Raw genomic sequence first — 15,984 nt, forward strand, 5'->3', positions numbered from 1 at the left:
CTCCTAGTATTGTATATTACCAACCGAATGAGCCAAACATCCCTGGAAAGATGCATCCAACGGTCCTTTGGAATGTTTTTTTTTTTCATTCATTCGGGGAAGTCCAGCCATTCCAAAGAACCTCGGCTGTTCTCTGGCATCTAGGTACTTGCCTGGAAACAGTCTCCTAGGTTTTTAGCACCTCCCTGGAAGGCTGTGTCAGCAGCGCTCGCGGTGGCGGCACGAGCAGCGCTCACCGACCATAGCGCGGCGCTGCCTGCATAATACTTTGATTGTGAGCAGCCAGGGAGGCACACGTCGAGCACTGCCGACACTCAATGAAGAAGCACCTTCTCCGGAGAGTAGCCGCTGCTGAGCCTTAACATTACCCGCACTTTGACCTTCCGTAGCACCGATTCACTGAGCGCAGGAGAGAACCAGGGCTCCTTCACTGAGTACCACAGCCTTACGGGAGTGAACTAGTACGCCCAGCCAGCACCGAACGGCAGGAAAGCACGATTATTTGTCAGTTTCACGGACTGGAAATAAACATGGCGAGCGATTCTCCTGCTCGCAGCCTAGATGAAATAGACCTTTCGGCACTGAGGGTGAGTAGATGCTTTACAGTCTTGTAGCAAATTCTCCTAAATTAATTCATTTAGGCGTTTGTGTTTTTATTATGATTTCTGCACCTGATCCAAAGCGTAAACGTGGAGTACGTATGGTATTAATAAATAATTATTTATTATCAGTTGTATTGATGCTGGAACAAGCATCCTGAGCCAGTGATAGCTGTGCATTAATTGTGTTAGCAGTTGTGTAAGTATATGACATCATTAATAATCTATTTGAATGCTTATTTGTATTTACCGTATGGCTGAAAACGGAAAAGAGTAATTTGCGAGCAGTATGACATCTGATTAATACCACAAATGCTCTGAGACGATCAGGTCAGCAGCGTGTCTGCAAGGATTTCTATTCTGCATTTTTCAGAACAGAATGAATGACGCTATGATTTTCTGGTATTGGTAATATTCAGTCAGTTTTTACGGCTGTAATTGTGCACCCATGTATAAATAGACCGTGGAATCGATGTTCCTGCACCAGCGGCATTTTCTGTACGTATTAAGCTGGTTTTCTTACTGCTATTTAGGTATTGTTGCAAGGATTGTGAGGCAGGTCCAGACAAGAAGGATCCGTAGGCATTGTTGCAGATTATTGTTCACCTGCAGAGTCGGTTTACTGTAATTCACACATGCACCCAACTGTGGCTGACATCTTGTACCATTACATTTTTGAGAGCAGGAAATGACTGTACTGAATCGGGAAAATTTGGAGTGTTGATGTTGTAGATACCGTTGAACTTGAGCACTTAGTACTGGTACTGAGTGCAGCTGGAACACTGCCTTGTGTATAAATAGTCTGGCACGTGTCATGTCTGCACATTTTTGCAGTCCATTATTCACTTTAATGTATAGTGCTGGGTGTCTCCCCAACCAGCCATCACATTCTTTAAACACTGTGTTTTTTTCCCACTTCTGTAGTGTAATGGAGTTTATTAGAAATATTTGTTTTTCATGCATCTAATCTAATGTAATCTAATCTATTCTTTTGAATTTGATGAAGTTAAAGATATTAATTCCAAACTTGAATAAGCAAACAGTGCTGCTGTGTTTGTGGCATACAGATGTATGGTTACATACTGGGTAGTGCTGAAGTTGAGAATGGACTTTTTGACAAGCTGTTTTGTTTAAGCATGCATTTATTTATTTATTTTCATTTCTCTACCTTTTAACACCAATAAAACTCAATAAATATCAATATCTGTGAAATAATACTGAAATGTTATCAAAAGTGCAGAAGGAATTCAACGACCTTGTCCAGTAGCATATTAATGCTTTCATTCTTAATGACCCAAAGACAGCAATAGTTGATGAAGGTATTTGGCTCACCTCAGAGCCGATAAAACCTATATAAGCACAATACCTAAACTTGTGTATTTTGATTCTGTTGAACTGGCAGTGCTTCTGGATGGATATTTATAAAGCATTATGCTATGTATTATCTTTTGGAGTGAATAACATAACAGAAATCAAATGTCAAGAAAGCAGAAATAGTTTGTTTTCTGTAGTCAGTGGAACTACCTTTCTTTCAGAGTACTGTTTAATATTCCACTATGGGGGCACTTATTGCTGCATACATTTCATGTGTGCAGTGTCATACAGGTCATTTTTAAATCTTTATCTGCATTTTTGAAAAGAGTGAAAGGTAGCAGTTTGTATGTAATGCTTGCTTATACCTGATGGTATTGGGGCTGTAAAGGAAGGGTGGATATGACCTTAGATAATTGGCTGGTTTTCTAATATCATACTTGGCGTTGTTTTGACGCATGCATTTTTGGATTAATGTCTGTTTAATTATGAGCGGGGTGGTGTTTCACTGAAAGAAGTGATTGTGTGTAGTTAGTTCACGCAACTACCTAGTGCAGGTATTAAACTACCTGCTGAAGAAAGTCACTTATTGTAGCATCTTGTCAGCAGTTTTGGTGCATGTGATCCTTTTTTTTTCAAATAACTTTTTATTCATTTCACATAAATGAAAAAGGTGAACATGACATAAATACATGAATATGCAAATAAACAAAATACAATCTAACCCTATAAAACAAGCTAAGGTATATACAATATTTACATACTAGTGTGCTACCAAATAGAAATATGAAATTAGAAGAAAGAAGTCGTAATTATAAGAGAAACGGAGGATCTACAGATTCATCTTAAAGTGTGAGCTACACCCGAATCTTAGACAGAAGTTAAAGGGACAGTTAGTCAAAAAGAATTAAGTTGAGTAAACTTTTCCAGATTTTCCCAAAGAGGGCTATTTTCCTGGGTCCTTTTGTGATAAGCTTCTGCGCTGAAATATATGTAAGGGCCATTTCCTTGAAGTTATTCCAGCAGAGTTTGGTACGGTCTATCCAGTTTTTAATGATATATAATTTAATGAGAGAACAGAGAATAACAAGTATATGCATGTCTAATTTAGAGAGTTTTATAGTAGGTATGTGAAGGATCTCTATTTCCCAAGAAAGAGTCGATTTGTGGTAACCCATTTTCTCAAGGCAAACTTTTAATGAAGACCAAAGTTTGTGGGAGTATTTACAGAACCATAGTATGTGGAGAAGATCAGCTTTTGGGAAAGAGCAACACGAACATGAGGGAGAGTTCTTGGGGTCAAACCTATTAAGCACAGAAGGTGTATAATATGAGTTGTTATTAATCATTAATTGTGTGTAAATGAGTTTTTTAAATGGTGATAACTCTAAGGTAGCTTTTATCGCAGAAAGCTTTTGTTCTTCCGAAAGGGTTCCATGATTGTCCCAATAGCTGGAAAAGAGGCATACCGAGTTGTGTATTATAGAGTTCAAAAGATTATACGATTTAGAAAGCATTTTCTCTGGACTCGAGATCGTAAGTATGACTTATGATATCATGACTGTTGGCACTAAGATAAGCAAATTTTGATGAGATTCATTCTCGTAGTTGGAGGATAGTCATGTATTTATTGTTGACCTTAAGAATTAAACGTGGGGCAGTAAGTGTTTTTTCCTCTATATTTCAGAATATCCCAGACTACAACATCCTTAATAAGAGGAAAGTCTGAGAGATTGACCATTGAATTATTGATCTTGATATTAGGATTTAAATGGAGGGGCTGGAGTAAGGGAAGGACTTTATCAAGGTTGATGGTTTTTATCAGATTTTGGAATATCCTGATTTTATGTTTTAGTGTGGTGAATAGTTTGGGATTGTTAAGAGTATCTGAAGAAAGAAAAGGAAGAGCTCTGGGTTAATTTTACTGGCTTGCACATGTTGGTACCATATTTCCATCCAGGTAGGAGAAGAGTTATACTCTCCATGGCTAAGATTAGAGATGGACAAGATTCTGTTAGCACGGATAATTGAATAGTAAAGCTGAAAATTAGGTAAACCCAGACCACCCTTACTCTTAGGGTAAGCTAATTTAGAGTATGATATCCTAACTGATTTAGGATTGGTGCATGTGATCCTTTTGGGTTCTGTTTTAAAATATCATTGTGTCACATAATCATATCATACAAAAATTTTTTTTGCCATTTGTTAATTGGGTAAGTGGTCTGGACAACGATTCATTTTCAGCGATGGCTGTTTCAAAACGTCTGACCTATCTTGTCAATGTATCACTTTCAGCAAGAGTAGTCCTATCAAACTTTTAACATGCTTTCATCACCTTCTCCAACTAAAGCACCGTTTCATTCTAGCCTGTGAGACATTAAAGCAATTACAAACACATGCCGCAAAGCCAAAATCTTAAAGAAAATAATTTCCAAACAAGCTGTGGCTCACATACGTAAGTACAGGTGCAGAGCATGGCTTATGAAATGGCTTTATCGCTATGACAGCCAGATGGTTGATAGCATTTATAATAAGGGGGGAGTTGGCATAATGATTCAGGTGTTTACCTTACAGACACAAGGTGCAGAGCTTGATTCTTTCGGGGGGTAATTGGCTAGAGTTAAAATGACCCACAAGGGCAGTTAGCCTAGTACTAATCTGTAAACCAATAATTCAGTGCTTATGTATTGATTAGTGTAATTACTCAACCAGTAAAATGTTATGATATCCCACATGATGTTTAAAGTTATGATTTGTAAAATAAGGGCTTCCTATATTTTTATAGATATGAAGCATTCAGTTATATTTATTGACATGTTCTTGTGATTGCAAAAATGAGAAAAATACAACTTGGGCCCAGACATTCTGCCTTGGTTCCAAGACTACCTTTTTCACAGAAGCTGTTGGGTATATTCAGACAACTCTGATGCAGACACTGGAATCATCTCATGGGGAGTCCCACAAGGCGTAGTACTACTAAGACCTGTTCTGTTTTGCACATTCCTTAATGACATAAAACAAGACTTGTCCATTCTAAATTTAACAATGTATGCTGATGGTCTATGGTTACTTAACTCATGTAATTCTTTTAATTCTCTAGAACTCAAACAGCATTCAAATTTCATTTGCCCTATAAACATCTGCTTTAATGGTTAGTGGTATTTAAAAAAGTACAAAAATGGCTAATGGTAGACAGTCACATACAAGATACTTGCTGATGCATTCATTCATGATGGAAAAGGTAGCTAGGCATTCTTCTAGCTCCTGCTCCATCTTTTGAAGAACATATCAACACAACCGTCAACAGCAAATTATTTCACGTAAGGCTCTGCTACAGTATTTCAAATCACTCAATGCTACAAAACTGATGGTTAAAAAACATTGCCATAGCAGGGCCATAGCAGGACCACGGTACACCTTTAATGCTACATTACTCTGCCACAAACAGTGGACATCATTTGCAGACATAGCTTTCTGGCTGAACCAAGGGCCAATCACAAGAGCCTATACAGAAGGAGCTCACAGTCCTCAGATAACATTCCGAGCTACCTTATAGTTTGGCATTGTACTGATCAGCAGTACACTTACATCAGTACCCATTAGCAATCCTTAAACTACGATTTAAAAGTCATTGTTACTCATTTAGAGCCAACAGTGAAGATGATCTCACGCTTACTATACATCAGATTGGCTCAATCATAAATTAGAGAGACTTCACTAAAATGGAGTCTGAATGCTGGAATTAGTTAGTTACAGCAATTAGAAACCAGGAAACAATGGTATGGTTTCAAGCCAAATTAAGTGTTCATCTTTACAAAGACTAAGTGAACAACTGCAACAGATGTAAATAAAAACCAGAATGAAGAAATGAAAAAAGGAAGTTATGTCTTGCCATAATGTTCCATCTGTGTTGTAGATCTTTGTTCATTCATTACTAATAGGACCTCGGTTCCATCCTTGGAACCGATACATCCATTTCCAAGCTCGCGCCAACCAAAAACTGTCAGCTAAGACCTACCTATAATGTCCCTCTCCTAGTTACTCTAGATCGAGTTTGCCCACTACTAGATAATAGACGTAGTAATAAAAAAAATTGTAGAAGGCTCTGTCTGAGCAAATACCCTAACTAAGAGTTCCTAAAGTCCACCAGGAGTCCAGGCAGGGGGAAGGAGGGCGGGAAGTAATGAATGAACAAAGATCTACACCACAGATGGAACGTTATTCTAAGACATAACTTCTTTATCTGATGTTGTAAATCTTTGTTCATTAATCACTAATAGTACCGAGTCCCCAGGTACTTGAGTCCTGGGTGGCCCTAAGGAAGGATATTCCTGAGCCCCATGGAACCAAAGGATGCTTATCCCCTGGAGGCCAAATCCAATTTCTAATGAGAGATAAAGGTATGAGGTCTTGCCCAAGTGGCTGTTGCGCAGATATCATCCATACAGGCTCTGGAATGAAATGCTACAGAAGTAGCTATAGATCTGATAGAATGAGCCTTTATTCTGGAAGGTAAGGATAGCTTATTCTGTTGGTAGATACAGGTAATGACGTTTCTAAGCCAGGAGGATAAAGTTACTTTGGAAACAGGTTTACCCAATCTGGGTCCTGCAAAGGTCACAAACAATTGATCTGTTTTCCTGAAAGATTTAGTCCTGTCCAAATAACAATGAAGCTGTCGATTCACATCAAGGGTGTGCAAAAGGTACTCCCCCGTATTAGAATACTGAGGGAAGAAAACCAGCAGGTCAATAGATTGTTTAATGGAAAAAAACGGAAATGACCTTGGGCAAGAAAGAAGGGTCAGTACTAAGGTTCACAGTATCCATGTGGAAGATCAAGTAAGGTCTCTTGACATGCAAGGCCTGCAGCACAGATACTCTTCTCACTGAGGTAAGTGCTACTAAAAGTAAGGTTTTCCATGACAAAAATTCTAAATCACATGAATCAAAAGGCTCGAAAGGAGGACCTTTGAGAGACTGAAGTACCAAAAATCAATTCCCAGGGTACTAAGGGAGGCTTGACCAGAGGTTTAACATGTAATACTCCTTTCAAGAAAGTCTTGCATAGGCAGTGTGACATAATTGAAGAATTAACAAGTCCATTATGAAAATTGGCGATAGCTGCTAAATGTACAGTGATCGTCTATGCTGAGGCTCCTGCATGTAAAAGAGTAGTCAGGTATTGTAGTGTCTTTTGAATAGGTATATAGAAAGGGCCTAAATTCTGATCTTTGGCCCATATAAAGAGCCTAGTTCATTTACTAGAATAAACTTTCCTTGTGGAAGGTTTGTGTTAAGCCAGAAGAATTTCACGAACAGGAGATGGGATGTCAGGCAGCCTGGAAATCATTGGAAGTGGAAGAACCAAGTTGTGAGCCTGAGACTGTGCAGGTTTGGATGAATCAGTCCCTGAGGATGAGATAACAGGTCTTGGGAATGATCCATGATCCACGGCCTGTGAATCAGATGAGACCATAGAAACAGGAACCAGACTTGATGGGGCCAATAGAGGGCAATGAAGATCACCTTTGCTTCTCAACCTCTGAGCTTTCTGGAGAAATTGTGGAATGAGGGGAAACGGGGGAAAGGCATACAGAAGACCCCGGGGGCCAATCGTGCATTAGAGCATCCCTCGGTGGTTCCCCCTGAGGGGGGATCAGGTAAAAATAGCTTCTGCATTTATAGTTGAGGGGGGAAGCAAACAGGTCACAGCAAGGCTTGCCGCAACATTGGAAGAGCCGATCCGCTGTTACAAGGTTGAGGGACCACTTGTGAGGCATCAGGATGTTCCTGCTCAGATTGTCCGCAATAAGGTTGGAACTCTCAGAATGTGCGTTGCTATAAGAAAGCAGTTGGAAGCTATCGCCCAGTGCCAAATCCTCATGGCTTCCCGACACAGGGGGTAAGACCTGGTTCCACCTTGCTTGTTGATATACCAGATGACTGACATGTTGTCTGACTAAATTGCAATGGTCCCAGAGGATAGGGATGCATGGAACGCTTGCAACGCTAACAGAACTGCCTTCAGTTCCAGGACATTTATGTGCAAATTGTCCTCCATGGGGGACCAGGTGCCCTGGACAGTCTTTCCCTGGAAATACCTCCCCCCGACCCTTACAGAGGAGCGTCCATGGTCACCGTGGCTGTGGGCTGGGGAGGACAGAATGGTCGACACCAAAGATTCATTTGTGGCTTCATCCACCATAGCATTTCTTCCTTGCAACGGTTTGTAAGACGTATCATGTGGTCGAGTGGGTGAGTTAGCAATGACCTTTGTGTGGAAAGGAGCCACTGCAGTATTCTCATGTGCAGTCTCGCCAGTGGTACTAACGTAATGGCAGCTACCATGGAACCTAAGAGTTGCAGTACAAGACGTGCTGGTACATAGGTCTGAGGAAGAAAGTCTTGGATTTGGTGTTTTATTTTCGAAAGCCTGTGAGGGGGGAGAGAAGCTTGACAGGATGTTGTGTCGAAGACTGCTTCTATAAATTCCAGTGTCTTCATTGGGGACATTTGAGATATGTCTTTGTTGATTGTAATCCCCAAGCGGAGAGCAAGATCTTGAGTGTAAGAGAGGCTGCGGACTAGGAGATTTCTGGTCGGAGCGGTAAGGAGCCAATCGTCTAGATAGGGAAACACCTCCTAGAATCCTTGTAGTCAAAGATGAGCTACCACAACTGCCATACATTTGGTGAATACTCGGGGGGCTGTCGAGAGACCGAATGGCAGTTCCCTGAACTGGTAGTGATTGGCTCCTAGCCGGAAGCGGAGAAACCTCCGGGAGGGTGATCCATCGTTATGTGGTAGTACGCATCCTGGAGGTCTACAGAGCACATCCAGTTGTCCCTCGCTAGGAAGGGAAGAATGTACTGTACTGTGACCATCTGGAATTTTTGAAGTTTGATAAATTTGTTCAATAGGCTGAGATCCGGGATTGGCTTCCAGTCCCTTGTCTTTTTTGGCACTAAAAAGAACCTCGAGTAAAACCCGGATCCTGTCTGGTCTGGCGGGACTTGTTGGATGATTCTTTTTCTTAGTATTTTTTCTATTTCTAAGGCTGCTAATTCCCTCTGATTGGGTGGTACATCGGGGATTCGTTTGCCGGGTCTGGGAGTTAAATCGAATGGTATTTGGCAGCCTCTGGATATTATTCTCTGCACCCAAACATCAGTAGTAATAAGATACTAGGCTGGTAAATGCAGAGAAAAATGACCCCCGACTGCTTCCAGGGGAAAGCAATCAGGCCGCTGCTCAGGAGCGCTGGTAAGGTCTGCCGGAGAAAGAATTTCTAGTGCCCTGGTTACGCGGACCCCCTCTACCCAGAAAGGGGTGTCTTCCATATGAGTTGCCCCCTCTGACTCAGGAGGATTGTTCACCATGAGTGTCACGAAAAGATCCTTGGGATTTCTTCAACCACATTTTTCCTCCCTTCTGGTTCCTGGAATAAGACCTCTGGGGGTTGGGAAAGCATATGCCCACAGCAGACAAGGTCTTTCCATCTTTGTCACTATGTGCAAGTGTGTCGTACTTTGGGTCCAAAAAGTGCAGATTCATTGACAGGTGCATTGACGAAGGAAGATTTAAAGGGGTCTGCAAAGTTACACAACCACATCCAAGCATTACATCTCATGACAATGCCTGATGCAGCAGCTCGAGCTGCCCCCTCAGTGGTGTGAGATATCAAATGCATCTAGGAGTTCTAGATGGATTCAAGGGTAGATAGCTGTGGGGCAACAGTATCATGCACCTCATCAGGCAGTACTCCCACCAAAGAGGAAGACATTTCAGAAATTAGGTCTCTCTGGAGGCAAGTAAAGTGTGCCAGATAGTTCAGTGACCAAATGGCGAAGGTCGTTGAAGCATAGGTCCACTTCCCTAGTCTGTCCATGGTCTGGGACTCCCTGATTGGAGAATGGACAGTGGAACTATGTTCTGCCAGTTCCCTCTTGGTGGCCACAACCATGACCATAGAATCAACTGTCAACTGCTTGGACCAGTGGGGCTGGTCTTCAGGTGTAGATAACATTTTGTCTGGCCTCTGTGGGACAGGTTCTACTTTGTCTGGGTCCTTCCAGGCATGCTGCACAATGAGTTTAACAAGGTCATCTGCCAGTGGGGTCACCCAGGAAGTAGATGGCCAGGCACGGAAGGCCTGCAAGAACACCGATTCCTCAGAAGAAGGGTTAGAGGACTTCCAGTCTCCCCTCTGTTTGAGGATTTCGAGAGTGTCTCCGAATGAGATATCATCTGGGGGAGACCGTGGGGACCCTTCCCCTTCATCACAATCAGTGTCTTCGGTGATAGATTCCTCCAGGGAATCAAGGTGCTTCCTCTTGCACCATTTCTTCTGGGGTGGCTCCCCAGTGGGATCTTCTGAAGAGGACTCCAGAGAAGGGGTTCCCTTCAAAGGGGGTTCTTGTGACTCCTGTGCCCAGGGTCCCGAAATAGATATTTGGGAGAGGTGCATGCTGGGAGGGAGGGTTCTGATACTGATGTCATTGGTGCTGACTGCGAGCCTTCGGAGTGAAGGACCCTCTCCATCACCTGGACAGCAGACCCACCCGAGGAGGGATGGGAGCCCGGAACCGGGAGGAACAACCAGTGAGAAAATGGGCACCGGGCTAGGTACCAAGGTACAGATGGTCTAAGCACTGCTCCGAGAAAGCATCGGCTCCACCAGAGCTGATGCAGCAAGGGTGGTCGGTGCTGACAGGGGAAACACTGCTGTCGGAGCCGAGACAGTATGCACCGGAGTGGACATCGGTGCCGAGACCTCCGGGATCTGGGTAGAGGCTGGAGGAGGATAAACAGGGGAAGATGTAGTAAAAGATTCCAAGCCAAGAGGGATGGAAAGTCTAGTTGGAATGGGCAATCTCCTAGCTGCCAGAAGCTGGTCCACAACCCACACTAGATCTAAATCAGAAAAACTCCTAGTGGATCTAAAGGAGGCTGCTGAAGGAGAATCAGGTCTTTCTAGAAAGGGGCTAAACCTCTGCCCCAAAAAAGGGTCATAAGTTGGAGAGTATCTTGTCCTTGGTCTTTGGAGGGGGTGAGACCTCCTACCCATATAGAGCCTCCAAAAAAGGTGTCATGAGTAAACCTTTTAAAATAAGTTTATTTTTACGTTCTGCTAGTGTACGATTACTAAAACTAGCACAGATGTCACAGTCAGCTTTAATATGATCCACGCCCAAACAGTAGACACAATGAGCATGTGTATCTGAGTTAGGCATCTTACGCCCACACCTGTCACACTGTTTAAACCCCCAACTTAGCTTTGTCTGACATAGTAAGGCAACAAGGCTATCCTATGGAAAAAAACAAAATAAGGCAGAGAAACCAGAGATGGTATTTAAAAAATACCACAAGTGGTAAGGAAGGGCCTGTCAAAGGCGGGAGAGAAGGACAGTACCAATAATGGTAGAAATTAAATTACCAAGGTAAAGGGTTGGGAATAGGATTAAGTTATAGGCGACAGTGAGAAAAGGCTAACTTGACTAAAAAATAAACAATTTTGAAGAGAAACTGTCTTAAAAATAACAATTTTCTACTTAGCTTGAGAGAGATGGATAGCACGTCTGACTAGGAATGCAGCAAAGAGATCTGGAGTAACTAGGAGAGGGGCATTATGCGTAGGTCTTAGCTGAGAGTTTTTGGCTGGCGTGAGCTTGGAAACGGCCGTATCGGTTCTGAAGACAGAACCAAGGTCCTATTAGTAATTAATGAACAAAGATTTACAACATCAGATCAAAACATTTAGCAATCAAAATCTGAAACAGGGTAAAGTATTTTTTTTTCTTTAACTGAATATTGTAATGCAGTTACCTGAACATAAAAAGCATGATATTTTGTTTGTTTGGAAATTCTCAAATCCATTCACAAACTCATACTGTCTTTTTGTAAAATGTTCATAACAGATGTCAATTTCACAAAGTATGTTTTCTTTTGCTGTTGGCTGCATTATGTCAGTACTTTGCTATTGTGTTTTCTTTCGGAAAATACATAATATCGACATTATTGCAACTTTATGTGCTCTGCATTGAGTTCTAGTCATGGCTGAAAATGGTCTGTCAACCTGACTCCTCACCTGTTTAACAGTTTGATTAAATAAATTATCACACATCTCAAAATCAAGTGTAAATAAATGCTGTCTCTGTCTATCTATTTGTCTGGATATCTCTTTGTCTATATATATATATATATATATATATATATATATATATATACACACACACACACACACACACACACACACACTCACATATGTATATGTATTTCCACATACATGCATGCATATATTAGTGTAGTTAATCAGCTGGTACAAATGTTACGATGTCCCATGTGCTGTTTAAAGTTCATGATTTGTACAAGATGGGTTCCCTTTCAGAAATCACCTGAGGTCTGGCCTTCTTATTAAAGAACATGCATTGATTTTTTAATGTTTTTTCTTCCCAGTTGCTTACTGTCCATCATCCTTCCCATTTTTGGGAGTTGTGACACACACAGGCAGCCATCTGGGGGTGGGGGATGGTGGAGTGGGGTGGAGGAGATTAGATGGTGGCTGTAGTGAGAATCCATATCATTGCAGAATCATTGTATATCCTCCTTTGGTGTGCTTATAGACACACACTCTCACACACATGCATTGAGGGCTACTGTTACCATCTAGAAATGCCAAACCTAAGTCCCCGGCCTATGGCTTTTGTTGATGTGCAAGCCTCTGCTTGCACGAGAGCAAGATGACCAACCAGGACCATGATTTCCCTTCCTCCAGGATGGGCAAGCCAGTAAAAAACACCAACTACCAACTTTCCTTCACCAACTGTTACAGCACCCTCATGTCTTTGATCCTCAAACTTACTCACTCACTCACTTACTTACTTACTTACTTACTTGTTACTCACACTCCACACATAAAAATCATAGGTCAGAACTGAGCCCTAGACATGTGAGGTGCAGATCCTAACTACTAAGCTTGTACACTTCCCAGACCTCAAAGAAGAAAGATAGTCACCAAAATACTCAGCCGTTGTGAAACACCACTCCAAATGGACTTTCTTTACTTCCAGAACCAGTTTAGGGTAAAATAAACAAGGCTAAACCGTGTAACATGAAATGCTGTCAAGTAACCCTTGTGAAATGCATTGCAACAAGGTTTGCCAAATGATGAAATGTTATATAAAATGAATAACCAACAATGAAATATAAAACAAGATAAGTTTAATTTAAGCACTTTCATCTCTTCACATATATTGGGACTTCATCATAAAATAAAGATGTAATGCTGTATGTAAATTAGGGCTGTTGAATCACTGAATCTGCAGATAAAGACTGCCAGTCAATGTTTATATCACCCAGGAGGATAATTTAATTTGCAATTGTATGTGTTATGCAGGTCAGTATGTTTTCAAGTAATGGAATGTTTTGTCCTGGGGGGGATATATAGCACAGCAATGCATATGCTTTTGGCTCTATTAAGTTTGAGGAATGAGATTAGAATTTCTGCTTTTTCAAATGTTGGGTTTGTGCCTGTATAGGGAGTTACTGTGAGCATATTTGGAAAGATTATAGGTATCCCAGCTGCTTTTTTATGTTTTCTGTCGAGCCTAATAATATTAGGGTTAGTATTTCAGCATCTTTCATTTCAGGCTTTAGCCACGTCTCAGTTATGGCTAAGATGTCTGGGTTGTGTCATCCAGGCATGAAAATCTATGATTTTGTTGTATATGCTTCTAATGTTTAGAGTGACTATCTGTAAACTTTTAGTGCGTATTTTATGGTTTGGGGTTTGAATAGGTCCTGGGTTGGGGTGGATGTCACCACACTGCGGTATGGTGGAGAAAGAAGGTTTGTTTATTATGCCATTTTAGCAGAGATGGGTAGAAGCATCATCTTTATAATGGGAGTGGGACTGTTTTAGTATTTGGGGGTTACAACAGTGGAAGGGAGTTATGGGAAATAATCTTGAAGAGATTTTTGAGTAGCTAGTGGGAAGGCGATTGAAGGGTGAGGATGAAGTAATGGTTAAGGTGTGCTTGTTTAATACTGTTACTGGTGGTGATGTTAGGAATGAGAGGAGGATGAGTAAGGTGATACAGGAAGGAAATGTCCTGGTTAGTGTTGTAAAAACTGTGCAGTATGGTTAGGTGAGGTAATGAGCAGTGATAATAGAGTACAGAATAGATAGGTTTTGATGAGGAGGGAGCAGAGTGACATTTGGTTAGGAATTTAGAACAGAACTGGGTGGAGATAGTATAAAGGAAAAGTTTGTAATTGGATAGTAAGTTACGCACAGGATAGGAGGGTGAGTAGAGGTGGAGTAAGTGGTGGAGCAAATACCAGGAAAACTATCTGTAAAACTGCAGCAAAATCAGGAGGTAAGACATATCCTGCTAATATTAAGGGCAGTAATACAAGCTGGTAAAATGCTGTTAACATACACCTAAGTTAACTGCAAAAGGCAGTATTGCAGTGACTTTGGCTTGACATAATATTGTAGTAGCTGGAGAAACAACTGAGATGATAGCTGGAGAAACAACTGAGATGAGGGAGGACTAATCAGGTCTTTCAGTGGAATGCACTTACTCCCCCCCCCCCAGTGGCGGCTGGTGACTTCAAATCAAAGGGGGGCTGCAGGAGACAGCTGAATGTGTGGAGTCAATGGGAATGGGTGTGGCCAACTAGAAAGGGGAGGAGCTCTGCTCAAAACCACAAAAACTGTAACTTTAATTAAATACGCTGCCCTGGGTACCAAACCATCATTATGAGAGTCCAATCAAGACAAAATGAAGTGTAGAAGAAAAAAAATATTTCAATCCATTGGCTGCATGACAGCTTACTTAATATCTAGATGGAAACAAAAAGGATGTCAGGCATGAAAAAATAAATTACATTTTAAATACATTACTGGAATGCCAGTCAAAATCGAGTATAAGAAAAACAAGCAGCACTTAAATCAAATAATTTCTCCTTGCACTCCAGTTCTAATTATAATTTATATTCAGCTTTATTAAAGTACCAAGTAACATGCTGAAAGCAGCAATCTCTGTGATACCCCCACTTGTAAAAATGTTTCTTATCCAAAAAAGACCTGCTGCCTGACAACAGCTATCTACTTGTTTCATGGGGAAACATGATCAAAGTAAAAAATGAAAAGCAAACAAGAAACAAGCTCAGGATACATTGCTTAAAGGATTACTGCACAGGATATGGACCACACATGATAGACTGGCATTCTGTGTAGTTTGCAGGTAAAGCCTGTAATGAGCTTAACATAATATAATCCTGTCCTTTATTACAAATACTGTCATATGCATTTCAATACCCAAGGCTTATACGTTATCTAGTTATGTAAGTATTCTCTGCATGGCAACAACAGAAAGGCTTTCAATGTTGGCAATATTGCTTATTAAAACTTACTTGCATCTTACAATATCAGACATGCTTACCTGATGGTCATTAAAGCACTGCTACTTAAAACACAGAGCAAAAGACACTTTCTGAATAATAATAAGCATAAATCAACAGTATAAAAATATGACAGAAACCAGAACATTCTGCAAAATCAATGACAGATGAAAAGCCACTGTAGTACTTGTGTTTACCTTGGATGGGGGGGGGGGTAGTCTGCACATTTACACTGCATAACTGCTCCTTGCCTTGCTTGGACACATCCAGAGTCACTACATGGGGGAGTGGGGTACAACAACTTTGTCACAATTTGAAATGCCTCTGGCTGACTGCAATGGCCCTGACACATTTGTCATACCTCTCAACCTCAGAGCAAGAAATCTAGACAAAGCCATACATAGAAGTGGGGCAAAGGCCCAAAAATAAGGACAATTTTTAAATATTGCTCTTATAAACTTAGAAAGATAATAGAATAGTAGGTCGTGCATTAGTATGGATTTTCTGAAAGGTATGAAATCTGAAACTCAAATGTCTTTCATTATTTTCTAACCTCAGTCTTTAATGATTTGCCAGTAATTTGCCTAAAACACAATTTTATGAAAAATGGACCAAAAATGTGATGCAAAAATATAAAATAGCCATACAATACAGCTGGGAACCTG

General features: G+C 41.1%; 1 protein-coding gene across 8 annotated transcripts in view; it reads left to right on the forward strand.

Annotated features, from left to right (window-relative positions):
- The first annotated feature begins 205 nt into the window (after nucleotides 1-205).
- Nucleotides 206-15,984, forward strand: part of TNIK (TRAF2 and NCK interacting kinase) — a 1,728,926-nt gene continuing 1,713,147 nt past the window's right edge. For 4 of the 8 annotated variants that reach the window (XM_044070048.1, XM_044070049.1, XM_044070051.1 and 1 more), the window contains exon 1: nucleotides 206-587. In XM_044070048.1, the coding sequence (XP_043925983.1) occupies nucleotides 531-587 (57 nt within the window). In that variant the 5' untranslated portion in view covers nucleotides 206-530. The remainder of the gene's footprint in view (nucleotides 588-15,984) is intronic. The other 4 variants (XM_044070052.1, XM_044070054.1, XM_044070053.1 and 1 more) reach the window with 1 other exon arrangement.

The sequence above is a fragment of the Protopterus annectens genome, chromosome 4.part1, assembly GCF_019279795.1.
Source record: "Protopterus annectens isolate FY-2018-M chromosome 4.part1, PAN1.0, whole genome shotgun sequence".
NCBI lineage: Eukaryota > Metazoa > Chordata > Ceratodontiformes > Protopteridae > Protopterus > Protopterus annectens.